This window comes from Phragmites australis, chromosome 5 (assembly GCF_958298935.1).
Source record: "Phragmites australis chromosome 5, lpPhrAust1.1, whole genome shotgun sequence".
Taxonomy (NCBI): Eukaryota; Viridiplantae; Streptophyta; class Magnoliopsida; order Poales; family Poaceae; genus Phragmites; species Phragmites australis.
The window spans coordinates 6510607-6525771 of NC_084925.1; the positions used below are offsets into that span (position 1 = coordinate 6510607).

Consider the following 15165-nt stretch of genomic DNA (forward strand, 5'->3'; position numbering starts at 1 on the left):
TTATTTGTTTTAATTGTTTTGTTGATGTAATAATTGTTATATATTGCGCAATAAATATTTTATTAGTATAAAAATAAATCTAAAAATAATAATAATAAGTGAATTAATTTCTAAAAATGTTTACTAATGTTATATAGTTTTATAATTCAAATAAATGCTAGAAAAATCCCAGAAAATCATACATATCTTTGGAAAAATCCTAGAACATTCCTAGGAACATAATTTCATCTCTAGATAATCTTTTTAGTCCTGTTTTAATCTTTAGAAAATCATAACTTGTCAATCGTAGCTCCGTTCTGACCTGTTCTTTCGCCAGATTGTCCGGAATAGTATGATCTTGTATGTGATGATGTTTGTTATGTGATATTTGATTCTTGTTGGATCTTGGTGTTTATGTGTTGTTGTTTTTCCACGTATGTTGCGAGTAGACGCCAACGTTCAGGAAGAGCTAGAAGGTCTGCAGGATCAGGATTTTGAAGAGCCAATTGAGTTCAGTGAAGGTAAGTTATGTTCTTGATCATTTTTATCTCAGTTTTACAAATGTTTTGTTTTATAAGCATGCATGCTAATAATTTATTGAGAATCCTAAGAGTTAGGTTTTACTCTAGATTTTCCCTTTCATCCTTATCGCCATTGTATGGTTTTGGGTTATGGATGGATAGATAATGCTTAGCCTTGCTTTGGGCTGGTAATCATGATAATTATTCCACGAACTTGATAATGGTCATATGCAACAACGATAAAATATAATGGAATATTTTTTTTCAGCAACATGGTATAGGGATTTAAGCAGGTGGTGTGATGAGATGTACGGTTGGGAAAGTGGTAGTGTTGCTCAAATCGAAGGGCCGGTTCGTGGGGTGACCTTTCTATGTTTATAGTACAACCACAAGCCTGGTACAGATGGGCCTAGCCAAGTAATTTGCTTACTCTCAGTATAGTATAGACCGGACAGAAGAGCGGTGATTGGACAATATCTTGGGATTTGAAAGGCGTAAGAGGGGGCTTCCGTTGTTGAGGTGGATTCACGCGATAGTGAAACCTTAGCGGATAGACATATGTGGAGAGGGGGCATTGTAAAAGCTTTGCAGTGGATTCATAGCGCACACCTTGGTAGTATGTAAGAGTTCTCTGTCGGCCAACAGGTGCTCGGCAAAACTGAATGAAATATCTTGTGAATAAAGTACAACCTCTGTAGAGTTAAAACTGAATATTCAGCCGTGCTCACAGTCATGAGCGCCACTGAAAATCTACCATGATTATAACTTGATGTTTTGGTTAGTTTGATCAACTACGATGGTGGAAATCATAGTTGAGGATGATCAATCATAGTTGTAGGAATTATGATTGAGGGTTCAACTTTAGTGGATGGAACTTTGGGTTGAGGTGTTAGTTAGTTGGTTAAGTCAAGATGGATGAAATCTTGAGGTGGTTTGTTATTCACTTAATTACTATTATGTTTCAAATGTTTTTTTTATTTAAATGCTGATTTATGCAAGAAAGACATATTAGCCATATTCTTGTTGAAGCCTTTATATGCATACTATTTCCTTCACAACTTGCTGAGTACAACAAGTGTTCACTCTTGCTATCACCAAACACTCAGTTGGAGAATGTATCAAGGAGTATGCTGAAGGTGGATCATTCTAAGATGCTTTCTACGTTGATGATGCATGTGGAAGAGTTGTAATGGATTAGAGCCTTCGTAGTTCACTTAGTTTCGCTGCAGAGTTTAATTGGTTCTTCGACCCTTGAAGGTCACTTCTGTAATACAGTTTATTCGATTAAGTTTGGATATTGTAATGATTATCATCAATGAAGTCACTATGTGTTGGGATTGATTCCTGGGCTCAGCACATAGATGAGATTAGTTTGTTTTTCTTGAACCGGTCTCGACAGAGGTGTTATCAGAGCCATATCGACCTAGATTGCAGCCTTAGATAGCTGGTGAATCCTAAAAGAGAAACTTTGGAAAGAATTAAAGCTATGCTTAAAGACCCCTTACTCTCCTCTCATCTAGTAAGATTTACTTACCCTCCTCTTGTGCTTAAACCTACAGATAGAATCAGATCTCAACGAAGTTCGTCATTCTAACGGATTGCGCCCACGGATCTTGCCAAGGATGCTATGGGCCTTACTTACCGACATGGGACACCAAAAGAAGCCAATGTACCAAGGAACAAGGCAAGCCAACTGCACGGAATGGTCTGTTACTGTCTTCATCTATGGACGCCGCACACACAAGGGAGAGTTCAGAGTTGCACGCACCTACACCACAGAGATAAGAAGATCCAGCTTTGAAGAAGGCATACGAGACACCGCCCATCAAGCACTCTACCGCATGTGCCTGGACTATGGAGCAACAACTAAGGACTCACTGTACCGCTACGTCCCTGTTCATGAAGACTCAAGCCCGGATACTGGAGTCTAATGTTACTACGATGAAGAGAATATCACACTCCAAATTCAAGTTCAACTCACCATCGCCCTGGATCGACTCTATGAGAGCACCATACAAGAACTGAAGGAGGTTCGCCATCACTTGGAAGAAGCTAAAGAGGACAACGTGACACTTCGACATAGCTTGCATGAATTCACTCCTACACGAGTGTCACCCCTAAGCAAGAGAGCTCGCTCTGAACCTCTCTCCAGCTCACAATCAGAGTACCCAGACAATGACTCAGATGGAGAACCTGCAACCCCACCATGTCTACCAGATAGGAAGTCCCCTGTTACAATAATAGAGATCGATCAGTAGTGTCGTTTTGGAGTTTTGGTTCTTATGGATCTTTTTGTTTGTGAGTGTCAGATGTGAGGTGCAGGATCGCCCTTAAGCACCTTGTCTGCATCCATATCTTAGAAGTAGAGTTGATAATAGTAATAAATACAATAAGAGTTTTTTTTTAGTAAAATCAAGCTCTACAACATACACTACTTCCTAGAATCTTGTGTTTTCCTCTGATCTATGCTCTTCTTTGCCAGATGGTCAACACCAAGAGCAACATCGGAAGCAATGGTAACCACACAGAAACCTCGCCTCCACCACCACCTTCGATGACTATGGAGCAGCTTGTGGTTATGCAAACCTAGATCTTGCAAGGGATGGCCTAACCAATAACCAACATGCAACAGACTACTTAGAATCATACGCCACCATAGCTCTACTACCACAACCAATCCAAGTTAGGGGAATTCATGAAGACTAAGCCACCCACATTTTCCCACACCACTGAGCCGCTTGATGCATATGGTTTTCTTAACACAATTGAGAAGAAATTATTGACCGCCCAATGCAACAATCGTGAGAAGGTTTTGTACGCTACACATCAGCTCATCGGTCATGCCGCTAACTGGTGGGATGCTTTCTGCAACGCCCATGAGGACCAGGAGTCAGTCACTTGGATAGAATTCAAGGAAGCTTTTCACCGCCAATATGTGCCAACATGCACTATTGCTATGATGAAGAAGGAGTTCTGTAACTTGAAGCAAGGGTCAATGTCAGTGAATGAGTATGTCAACAGGTTTACTCAACTCTCAAGGTATTCACCAGAGGATGTAGACACTGATGAGAAGAAACAAGAGTGTTTCTTAGACGCATTGGTTTATGGGATGAAAGCTCAGTTAAGCACCCATGACTACCCAGATTTTCAGCATTTGGTAAACAAGGCACTCGTATTGGAAGACGAATGCAGTATGCTCGGTGAAGATCGCAAGACAAGATTGGTCTCACAAGGACAACACTCAGGCAGTAACTCTCACCCATGCACCATGCCACCCCAGGGACAGCAGCAGTCATCCACTCAGTTTAGACCTCAAGCAGTAGCATCTCATTCTGTGAACCAGCAGCCTCGCCCCAACACCAGCTACAAAACACCAGCCTCGGCCAAGAACCCTAACCCACAGGCTCCAACTGGACGTGCATGTTTCAACTGTCATGAGATTAGACACTATGTCAATCAGTATCTTGGGAGGAGGCAGAACCAGACCCCGGTTCCATTCAATTTGTACACACCAACAAAGACACCTGCTCCAACTCAGAACCACAATCAGTATCAGACACCTGCACCACCCAACAGAGCTCAACAGAACCATGTGAAGGGACACGTGAACCATGTCTCTATAGAAGAAGTTCAGGATTCACCTGATGTCGTACTCGGTATGTTCTTTATCAACTCAGCCCTTGCATCTGTTTTGTTTGATTCTGGAGCCTCGCATTCGTTCATTACATCCAAATATGTGGATACACATAGTTTGCCAGTAACAACCTTGAAACATAAGATGCTAATTAGCTCACCTGGTGGAGAAATGACAGCTAGTCTTATCTGCCCTAAGTTAAGGGGGGGTAGAGTTCCCAGCCAACCACATCATCCTGGAATCAGAGGGGATCGATGTGACTATTGGGATGGATTGTTTAGCAAAGTTCAAATGAGTAATAGAGTGTTCTAGAAGGGCAGTCACCTTGGAAAACGGAAAAGGCGTCAAGATAGAGTTTGTGGCAGACACGCCGTCAGCAGAGGAATGCAAGTTGAACCACATGGAAGGATCTTCAGTGGACCAGATACAGATAAGCTGCAAGTTTCTAGACATGTTCTCAAATGAATTGGTAGGTATTCCACCAGATCGAGATATTGAGTTTGTAATTGACCTTGTTCCTAGAACTGCACCTATAGCTAAGAGACCCTATAGGATGCCCACTAACGACCTAGCCAAACTAAAGAAACAAATTATTAGAGAATGGTTATGTTTGCCCTAATACCTCGCCATGGGGAGAACATATGCTCTTTATGCAAAAGAAAGATGGAAGACAAATGATGTGAATAGATTACCGAGCATTTCATGATGTCACCATAAAGAATAAATATCCCTTATCCAGAATCGAAGATCTGTTCGACCAACTTACCGGAGCTCTAGTGTTTTCGAAGAAAGACTTAAGGTCATGATATGATCAGCTAAAGATTCCAAAATCGAATATACCCAAGATAGCATTCATCACCCGATACAGATTGTATGAGTTTACAGTCATGTCATTCGGTTTAAGTAATGCCCTGGCTTACTTCATGTACCTCATGAATAAAGTTTTCATGGAGTATCTGGATAAGTTCGTGGTAGTGTTTATTAATGACATACTGGTTTACTCTAAGAGTGAAAAAGAATATGAGGAACATCTAAGAATGGTTCTGGGAAAGCTTAGAGAACATCAATTGTATGCTAAGCTTAGCAAGTGCGAGTTTTGGTTAACAGAAGTGCCATTTCTTAGACACATTCTATTTGCTAGAGGAGTTGCAGTAGACCCAAGTAAAGTGAAAGATGTGTTGAATTAGAAATCACCTACTAGCGTTACATAAGTGAGAAGTTTTCTTGATCTAACAGGCTATTACTGTCGTTTCATAGAAGGATTCTCGAAAATAGACAAGCCACTCACAGAGTTGCTAAAGAAGGAAAAGAGGTATAAATGGACAAACGCTTGTGAAGCGAGTTTCGATGAGCTTAAGAAGAAGTTAACTACAGCCCAAGTGCTAGTGTTGTCGGGTATCCGAAAGAACTTCGACATATAATGTGATGCATCTTGATAAGGTCTTGGATGTTTTTTGATGCAAGAAGGACAAGTGGTAGCGTACGCTTCGAGACAGTTGAGGACTCATGAGAAGAATTAACCAACTCATGACCAGAAGTTAGCAGCAGTGGTACATGCTTTGAAGATATGGAGGCATTATCTTCTTAGTAAAAGATGTGAAATATACATGGATATAAGAGCTTGAAGTATATATTCACCCAGACAGATCTTAACTTGAGGCAACAAAGATGGTTAGAATTGATCAAGGATTATGATGTAGGAATCTATTATCACCCGGAAAAAGCAAACATGGTTGCAGACACGTTAAGTCGGAAAGTGTACATTACTATCACTATGTTGCAAGAAGCTCAGCCAACTTTGTGTGAAGAATTCCGACGTCTTAACCTAGGTTTCGTTACCGATTTAGAGGCAGTAACCATGGAAGTGAAACCTACTCTAGATGAGGACATCTGGAAGGGACAGGCAAAGGATGAAAATATCAAAGGGGTTAAAGAGAATATTAAAGCAGGCAAAGCCCCAAAGTTCTGAGAAGACGAGAAATGCATGATATGGTTTGGCAAGCGCATCTGTGTACCAGACCAGAAAGAGCTTAAGGAGATAATCTTAAGAGAAGCTCATGAGTCAACTTACTTTATTCACCCAGGCAGTACTAAAATATACCAAGATTTGAAGAACCGCTATTGGTGGTCTAGTATGAAGTGAGAAATAGCTGAGTATGTGGCAGTGTGTGATGTATGTCAGCGTATGAAAGCAGAACATCAGAAACCAGCATGATCGCTATAGCCTTTGAAGATACCAGAATGGAAGTGGGATGAAATTAGGATAGATTTCATAGTCAGTTTACCTCGTACCCAATTAGGCTATAATTCCATATGGGTCATTGTGGATCATCTCACGAAGGTAGCTCATTTTATCCCGGTCAAAACAATCTATAAAGGAGATAAGTTAGTAGAGTTATATATATATCCAACATGTGTGCCTACATGGAGTTCCAAAGAAAATAGTGTCGAATCGAGGGACACAATTCACCTTAAGGTTTTGGCAGCAACTTCATAAATCATTGGACACGAAGTTGAATTTTAGTTCGGCATATCACTCACAGACAAATGGACAGACCGAAAGAATAAACCAGATACTTGAGGATATGTTGCGAGCTTGTGCTCTTCAAAATCGCAACAGTTGGTACAAGAACTTATCATATGTATAATTTTCATTGAAGCGTTTGGATTTGCCTCTCGCCAGTGACGCGTCGCCACGAGAGCCCTCTGAGCCGATGTCATCGTCATCGGGAGCGAAGGAGGCCAAGGTGAGCCGTCCGATCCGAAACCAACGATCGAGATTAGATCTGCATACCCCTTCGGTTTTAATCCCAGTCAGCCGATGACATGGCAACCACGTAGACGCGTGCGTCCGATGTGTCCGCTCTGTCATCAAGCCACCTCAACCAAACAGCCCAGTCATCATTTCTTTTTCTTTTATTTGTTTTAATTATTTTACTGGTGTCATAATTGTTATATATTGCATAATAAATAGTTTTTCAGTATGAAAAATATAAAAATAATAATTATTAGTAAATTAATTTCTAAAAATGATTAATAATGTTATATAGTTTTATAATTCAAATAAATTCTAGAAACATATAGAAAAATCCCAGAAATCATAAATATCTTTGGAAAAAAATCCTAGAACATTTCTAGCAACATAATTTCATCTGTAGATAATCTTTTTAGTCCTGCTTTAATCTTTAGAAAATCATAACTTGTCAATCGTAGCTCTGTTCTGACCCATTCTTTCGTCAAATTGTCTGGAATAGTGTGATCATGTATGTGATGATATTTTTTGTTTGATATTTGGTTCTTTTTGGATCTTGGTGTTTATGTGTTGTTGTTTTTCTGCGTATGTTGTGAATAGACGCTAACATTCAGGAGGAGCTAGAAGGTCTGCAGGATCAAAATTTTGAAGACCCAACTAAGTTCAGTGAAAGCAAGTTGTGTTCTTGTGGGGTGACCTTTCTGTGTTTATAGTACAACTGCAAGCTTGGTATGAGATGGGTCTAGGCAAGTAATTTGCTTACTCTCAGCATAATATAGACCATGTAGAAGAGCGGTGAATCGACGATGTCTTGGGATTCAAAAGGTGCAAGAGGAGACTTCCATTATTGAGGTGGAATCACGAGGCAGTGAAATCTTAGCAGGTAGACATGTGTTGAGAGAGAGCATTGTAAAGGCTTTGTAGTGGATTTCTAGCGCGCACCTCAATAGTACGTAAGAGTTCTCCATCGGTCAATGGATGCTCAGTAAAACTAGATGAAATGTCTTGTGGATAAAGTACAACATCTGTAGAGTTAAAACTGAATATTTAGTCGTGCTCACAGTCATAAGCGGCAAAAAAAAACCTACCATGATTAGAACTTGATGTTTTAGTTAATCGAGTCAACTGTGATGGTGGGAATAATAGTTAAGAATGGTCAATCATAGTGGTGGGAACTATGATTGAGGGTTCAACCTTAGTGCATGGAACTTTGGGTTTATGTGTTAGTTAATTGGTTAAATTAAGATGGATGAAATCTTGAGCTGGTTTGTTATTCACTTAATTACTATTGCGTTTCAAATATTTTTTTTATTTAAATGCTGATTTATGCAAGAGAGCCATATTAATTATATTTTTGTTAAAGTCTTTATATGCATACTATTTCCTTCACAACTTGTTGAGTACGATAAATGCTCACTCTTGTTATCACCAAACACTCAGCTAGAGTAGATATTGAGGAGTACGTTGAAAGTGGATCAATCTAGGATGCTTTCTCGATGATGCTAGTGGAAGAGTCGTAAATGATTAGAGTCTTTGTAGTTCATTTAGTTCCGCTGCAGAGTTTAATTGTTTCTTCGACCCTCGAAGATCATTTTTGTAAGATGGTTTATTCAATTAAGTTTGGATATTATAATGATTATCATCAATAAAGTTACTATGTGTTAGGATTGATTTCTAGACTCAGAACATAGATAGGATTGGTTTGTTTTTTGAACCGGTCTCGACACAAAATGACACACATTCACTTATAAAATTCCTTTCTTTATTTATTCGCTTGTGTCCTAATAAAACAAAATTATGCTACTGTATTATTTAGCCTCGAAATAGCACACGACCAGAAGCGACGTAAGGGAAGAAGCAGGGTTAGCCCATATTCAGTACGAAAGTGCCGAATACAGTGGATATTATCGTATTTGGCACTCAGTTTTCGATGCCTACGATACCAAAATTGATTTTTTTTAAATATTAAATATATATACTAGATTCGTAAATACATCGTCTACTATTTATAATTATTTTAAGATTTTTGCCGCGAAGGGCGAGCAACAAAAAAGTGTACGAGGCGAGCAACATGCGTCGCTGAGAAGGGAAAGCGAAGATAAAAAAAAATTGATTTGAGAGTAATGTCACTGTCAGCTGAGATATTTCCGCGCCAGGGGCCAAGAAGCCCGTGACGGTCACGCGCGTAAAGCCAAAAGGGCCTAACAACTGAACCACACTCCACTCGAACCACTGTGCATTTTCTTAATACCCTCGCAGATTGACACGGAACTACCACCAAAGAGAGGCAGGGGCGGACTAAGGAGAGACACAGCGAGGGCATAGGCCCTGCTAAAAAAAAAATCATTTTTCATAGAATTTAAGTTTTTTTAAGTTGCAAATACCTCGTCACTGGTATGCTTGTTTAATTTGAAAAGACGCCAGCTGTCAGCCGCTTCTCTAATGACTACTGACCGCGAACTAGAATATGTGCTGGTTACACTCAGGAAACTAGTGATGTTTTGGCACCAGAGGCCGAGCATTTTCGAGCGTCCAGGTCCCATCGGTGCATATTGCATCGTCCATCAACTTTGCCATGGAGCCCAGCACGTAGCGTTTAGCGAGCAGCAGTGGAAAGGTGGGACCAGCCGGGCACCGTCACGTGGGACTTGCGGTGGGCAGAGAGGAACCGCGCGTTCCTGGCCGTCAATCCGATGGCGTCGTCCCGGTCCCGGTCCCGGTCCCGGCGACGCGTCCGCCCATCCAGAACGCAGGACCTCGCCGCCTCCGGCACCAATAATTCGAACTGCGAAGGCCAACGTGCAGCGCTGCGCGTCGCGACACGACCGGCGAGCGGGTTGCGTCCCGTCATCAGATCCTTTAGGCACAAACACATCGTACTAAGTACTACATCCGTTCTTATGTCGTGTTAGGTGTAGGGAAGGGTTTTTTAAAAAATTATTTTATTTTTAAATAGATGTTGTTTTAGTTTTAAAGATGATATTTTATCAGAGTATTTATATTAAAATATATTAAAAAGTGAAGTTTCACGTTAATAAGTGTGGTAAATTGATGGTTTTGTATTATTGATTGAATGTTAAAAAAATTAAAAAGGATAATCATATATAAAAAAATTATTATAACATTATTCTATATACCATAGGCTAAAATGATGTTTAAAAGAGAACAAGGTAGTAGTATTTACCTAGTGTGCTATACACAAGTACTACTACTATATATTGTTGTTTTGTTCACTTCAGCTAACTCATACAGGGCTCGTGTGCCCAAGCAATCAATTGTTGGAATATTTTTGCGGAATAATTATTGGATTTGTACTTGGGAAATAATGGGACGAAACGAATGTTACAGAGAACAGACACTCGAAGCTAGTCGGATAGATCATTTCTGCTAAACGAATGTTAAACCGTCAGTAGCTTTTTTCTACTAAATTATGAATTAAGGTATTTTGTATTATAATTTAGCTTGTGGATTGAAAGAACAGTTTTAAAAATGTGATTATTTATTTTTGCTTATGTTTTTAAAATTCATAATCAAAATAAGAAAACAAGTAGAGATTGCGTACTTACGTTAATCCCACACTAACCACTGCCTCTCTTCTCTAATCTCCGCACCAGCACTCGGCCAGCCTATAAGACAGAACCCTCCCCTTCCTAAACCCTCCGCTTGCGGAGCGCCTGACCTTATCTCATCCCCCACCCCCCCCCCCCCCGCCCCTCCTCCATCCCCGAGATATTTCCACGCCTCCACCACCCGCCCCCCATGGAGTCCGGCCTCGTCGCAAGCCACCGCCTCCGCCTCCCCCTCCCCCTCCCCTCCGCCGCCGCGTACCACAACCACCACCACCTCCTCCGCCTCCGCCTCCGCCACCCCCTCGCCACCCCCGCCGCGGCCGCGCGCCTCCACCTCCCCCACCCCACTCCGCTCCGCCTCCCCGCCGCGCTCCCGCTCCGCCCCTGCCTCCCGCCCCTCCGCGCCTCCGCCGCCGGCGCCGCCGCGCCGGCGCCCGGAGATGCCCCGCCGTCGTCCTCCCCCAAGTTCCTGGGCGTCGAAACGCGGACGCTGAAGAAGATCGTCCCCCTGGGGCTCATGTTCTTCTGCATCCTCTTCAACTACACTATCCTGCGGGACACTAAGGACGTGCTCGTCGTCACCGCCAAGGGCAGCAGCGCCGAGATCATCCCCTTCCTCAAGACGTGGGTCAACCTCCCCATGGCCATCGGCTTCATGCTCCTCTACACCAAGCTCGCCGACGTCCTCTCCAAGGAGGCCCTCTTCTACGTCGTCATCTTCCCCTTCATCGCCTTCTTCGGGGCCTTCGCGTACGTGCTCTACCCCATGCGCGACGCAATCCACCCCACCGCGCTCGCCGACCGCCTCCTCGCCTCGCTCGGGCCCAGCTTCCTCGGACCCGTCGCCATCCTCCGCGTCTGGAGCTTCTGCCTCTTCTACGTTATGGCCGAGCTCTGGGGCAGCGTCGTCATATCCGTCCTCTTCTGGGGGTTCGCCAATCAGGTATACCCAATTCTCTTCTGTTCTCTCTGTAATAGGCACTTAATGGTTATGGTATTGCAAATTCTCTCATGAAATGTTGGTGATTGATGACTGAATATGTTAAAACTACAGTAATTGATGGTTACTCTGTTGTGGACTCTGGATATTCCCTTTCCAAAATATTTGGAATGGTTGGCTGTATGCGCAGAAATTAGTAGAGTCTTGTTCCACAATCAGGGCGGTAGATAGTTGTTCCATGTTCTGTTTGTGTATAATTCCTCAGGTGCTCTTAATGGTTGCAGATTACTACGGTTGAAGAGGCCAAAGAGTTTTACCCGTTGTTCGGGCTTGGGGCCAATGTGGCACTTATCTTCTCCGGCCGCACGGTGAAATACTTCTCAAACATGAGGAAGAATTTGGGTCCTGGGGTGGATGGATGGGCAATTTCGTTGAAGGCCATGATGAGTATAGTGGTTGTATTGGGTTTTGTCATCGCCGGTATCTATTGGGGAGTGAACAAATTTGTTATTGGGAACTCAGCTGTGCCAAGAGTTGAGCGGAAAAAGAAGGTTGGACTTGACAAATTTCCATTTTTATTCTTCTTGTTTTTATGGATCCTTCCTTAATGGTGCTGTGAACATAACCTTTCAGGATAAGCCAAAGCTTAGTCTGGGTGAGAGCTTGAAAGTGCTGCTGTCATCTCGGTATGTCAGGGATCTTGCCACATTGGTCGTTGCTTATGGAATAAGCATTAACCTTGTTGAGGTGACGTGGAAATCAAAACTGAAGGCACAGGTATGTTTATCCACGAAGCATGCATTGTAGTTTGTCTGTACCATGTACATGGTATAGTTGTTAATTAACTTTCTGCTGCCATCTTGCAGTTCCCGAGCCCTAATGAATATTCTTCATTCATGGGCGATTTCTCAACTGCTACTGGCATTGCTACATTTACAATGATGTTGTTAGGGAGAGTAATTCTTAGAAAGTTTGGGTGGGGTGTTGCAGCTACGATCACGCCTGCAGTGTTGCTTCTCACAGGAGTTGGATTCTTCTCACTGATTTTGTTTGGTGAGCCATTGACTCCTCTTATGACCAAGTTTGGAATGACACCTTTGCTTGCGGCGGTCTATGTCGGGGCAATGCAGAACATTTTCAGTAAGAGTGCAAAATACAGTTTGTTTGATCCTTGCAAAGAGATGGCGTACATTCCTTTGGACGAGGATATGAAGGTTAGTCTTCAAGATACCTGTTTCTTTTGAAGATTAACATCCAATGCATATCGTACCAATCTCATTGTGTGTGATTGCTCCAATGAACCGAATAGTTTTGTAGTACCGTAGTAGTCCGCGTGTTTAGTTGGTTGTTGAACACACCAGATAAACCCTGTCGTTCACTAATACTGCATTCCTGCTCATACTCAATTAAAGTTTCTAATATTGGTACTTCACCTGATTACTTAATCTCATCAGAGGAGGTGCTGCAATCAGCATATACCCTGACTTGCAGAAGCAAAGACATATGCATGAGATTCCTACTTTTACTGGAGTCACATTAATTTCTTTATAATTGGAAATTGGAAGCTGTATTGATATTTAGTACTATGCCAAATATGTCGTGCTTCTTTGTTCTTGACTCTAATTGTATTTGTATTACTTAAACACTACAATAACCATTCAACCTTTCTCATGTGATTTCACAATAAAGCATTCATAATTGTTAATTTTTTATTTACTACCAAAAGTCTTGATATATCACCTGTATAAGATCCAATGATAGTCTCCAAAAGTCTTGATGTAATTGGCAATGCTGTTTCTATGTTTGTTTCATGACAAACACCTTCATATTCATTTGTTAATTTTTTTTTCTCAATGCTTTCTTGTCATGATAACAGGTAAAAGGTAAGGCAGCAATTGATGTGGTCTGCAACCCACTGGGGAAGTCTGGAGGTGCTTTGATCCAGCAGTTCATGATCTTGTCGTTTGGATCTCTTGCGAATTCAACACCCTACCTTGGTGGAATACTCCTGGTCATTGTTCTTGCGTGGCTGGGTGCTGTAAGGTCCCTCGACTCTCAGTTCTCTCCCCTGGCAAAGCAAGAGCTTGAGAGAGAAAAGATGCTGAAAGCAAAGACGGTCGAAACAACCGCACAAGTTGTTGGGACTGGAAATGATTCTCTCCAAGAAACTATAGCTAGTGAGAACTCCACAAATGGCTCGGCCATCAAGCAGTCTCAAGAACCCGAGAGTACCGCCCCGGAGAAATCCGGCCAACAATCTCAATAAGATTTCCCCCAGAAATTTAGTTAGTACAAGCATTTGGAGGAACCAGAAGTTTCTTAGACCTGTCATTGGGAGCTGCTGAAAAAGGCAGCAGGATGATAAGAAAAATAAGGCGGCCTGTTCTGTTGTTGTAGCATATTTTGATGTCACCTTGAGAGTATCTGTAGCTCTTTGTTGTTTCATTCCATAGATATAAACCATTTGTCTTGGTTATTACAATTTTGGGAAATCTGCTTCCATGAAAGTATTCATTACTGTAGCCCTGCTTGCGATTACGTACTTATTTGGCCCTGATTTTGATATTGATGGGTTTCATATGTTTGTATTCCAACTGAATATTGATTAGCCGGTTTAACCATTTTTTAGTCAAGTACGTCATCTCTTCCGTGCCTAAATGTCCAAAACCCAAGCTAGCATCGACTTTCGGTAAGAACTGAGGAGAGTACCTTCCGGCAAAAAAAACAGAAAATGAGAATAATTATACACCATATTTATCCACATTATCCTGGTTAGGACATTGTCTAATTTACAAGAAATATTAAGGAGGCTGTGTCCGTTACAGAACGTTGATCATGGCTTCCAAAGAGTCCAGCACCATCTACCGTGTTCTTCACTTTCCCCCTATCTATTCTATACTTCAAAATGCTACGGTGCTAGGTACAGCACGGTAAGTAGCAAGTTCTTCTTTCAGCAGTAGAACATCTTCTTCACCCTATCCTTCACCTCACCGCCGGCAATGGCTTCACCGTCGCTCCATTCGCCCCATCGGCGCGCCTTGACACCTGATTCTCCGACATATTTGGGTCCATATAGAAACGTGCCCGGACGCCGGGATGCAGCAAGGTGAGCATAATAAGACGGTGGGGCTGTTTTCAAGGACATGGAAGACCATCGTTCAGTCAGAGATAGTGAAACACAGAATGTTAATACTCTGAAACTGGGAATGTTTTTCAGTAATTGCAAAAGAACAGTTAGAATTTACCAACAGAAACTGACCGCTTGCAACGGGCATACCTGCATCAATCCATGCATCAAAGAAAAATATTGTTAAATTCTGGACCGAAATCCACTCTGGTTTTTAAAATAAACATAATTTTAAAATAAGTGGTAACAACTACGTGTAGCGTCCGTAGCAACGATTGTTTGTCAGTGTCTGCATTTCATCTGCTGCGAAATTGTTCTCGTCCCAGAGGACATGATAGTGGGCTGGCCGACTAGAAAAGTAATTGATCCATCTCAATGTAAGAGGATCGCACATTGTTTAATAAGACTGGTACAAGAGTTTTCTAATCCAACCGGCATAGCTGTTTTGCACAATCACATGTTTATCCATAGCCATAACAAACGAAAATGCTCCGTGGAAGCATGAGGACTGTCTATTATTTCAGGAAGACTTCCTCTTCCATTAAGCAAGTAAAAGAACATATTACAGTGCCTTTCAAATTTTAAATCTGACACATTCTTACCTGAATTCTAGCATGGCTGCAGTGGTAGAAGTCAAATTCCG

At 41.9% G+C, this 15165-nt stretch overlaps 1 protein-coding gene across 3 annotated transcripts; it reads left to right on the forward strand.

Moving 5' to 3' along the window:
* The first annotated feature begins 10584 nt into the window (after positions 1-10584).
* On the forward strand, positions 10585-13917 carry LOC133918603 (plastidic ATP/ADP-transporter-like). Of its 3 annotated transcripts, none has more exons than XM_062362555.1 (6): positions 10631-10675; positions 10739-11398; positions 11680-11946; positions 12029-12172; positions 12262-12609; positions 13272-13917. In XM_062362555.1, the coding sequence occupies exons 1-6, from the start codon at positions 10646-10648 to the stop codon at positions 13659-13661; spliced, it is 1839 nt and encodes a 612-aa protein (XP_062218539.1). In that variant the 5' UTR covers positions 10631-10645; the 3' UTR covers positions 13662-13917. The 3 variants fall into 3 exon arrangements, with proteins under 3 accessions (XP_062218538.1, XP_062218539.1, XP_062218540.1); XM_062362556.1 differs by having other exon boundaries at positions 10745-11398; XM_062362554.1 differs by having other exon boundaries at positions 10585-11398.
* Positions 13918-15165: the final 1248 nt, after the last annotated feature.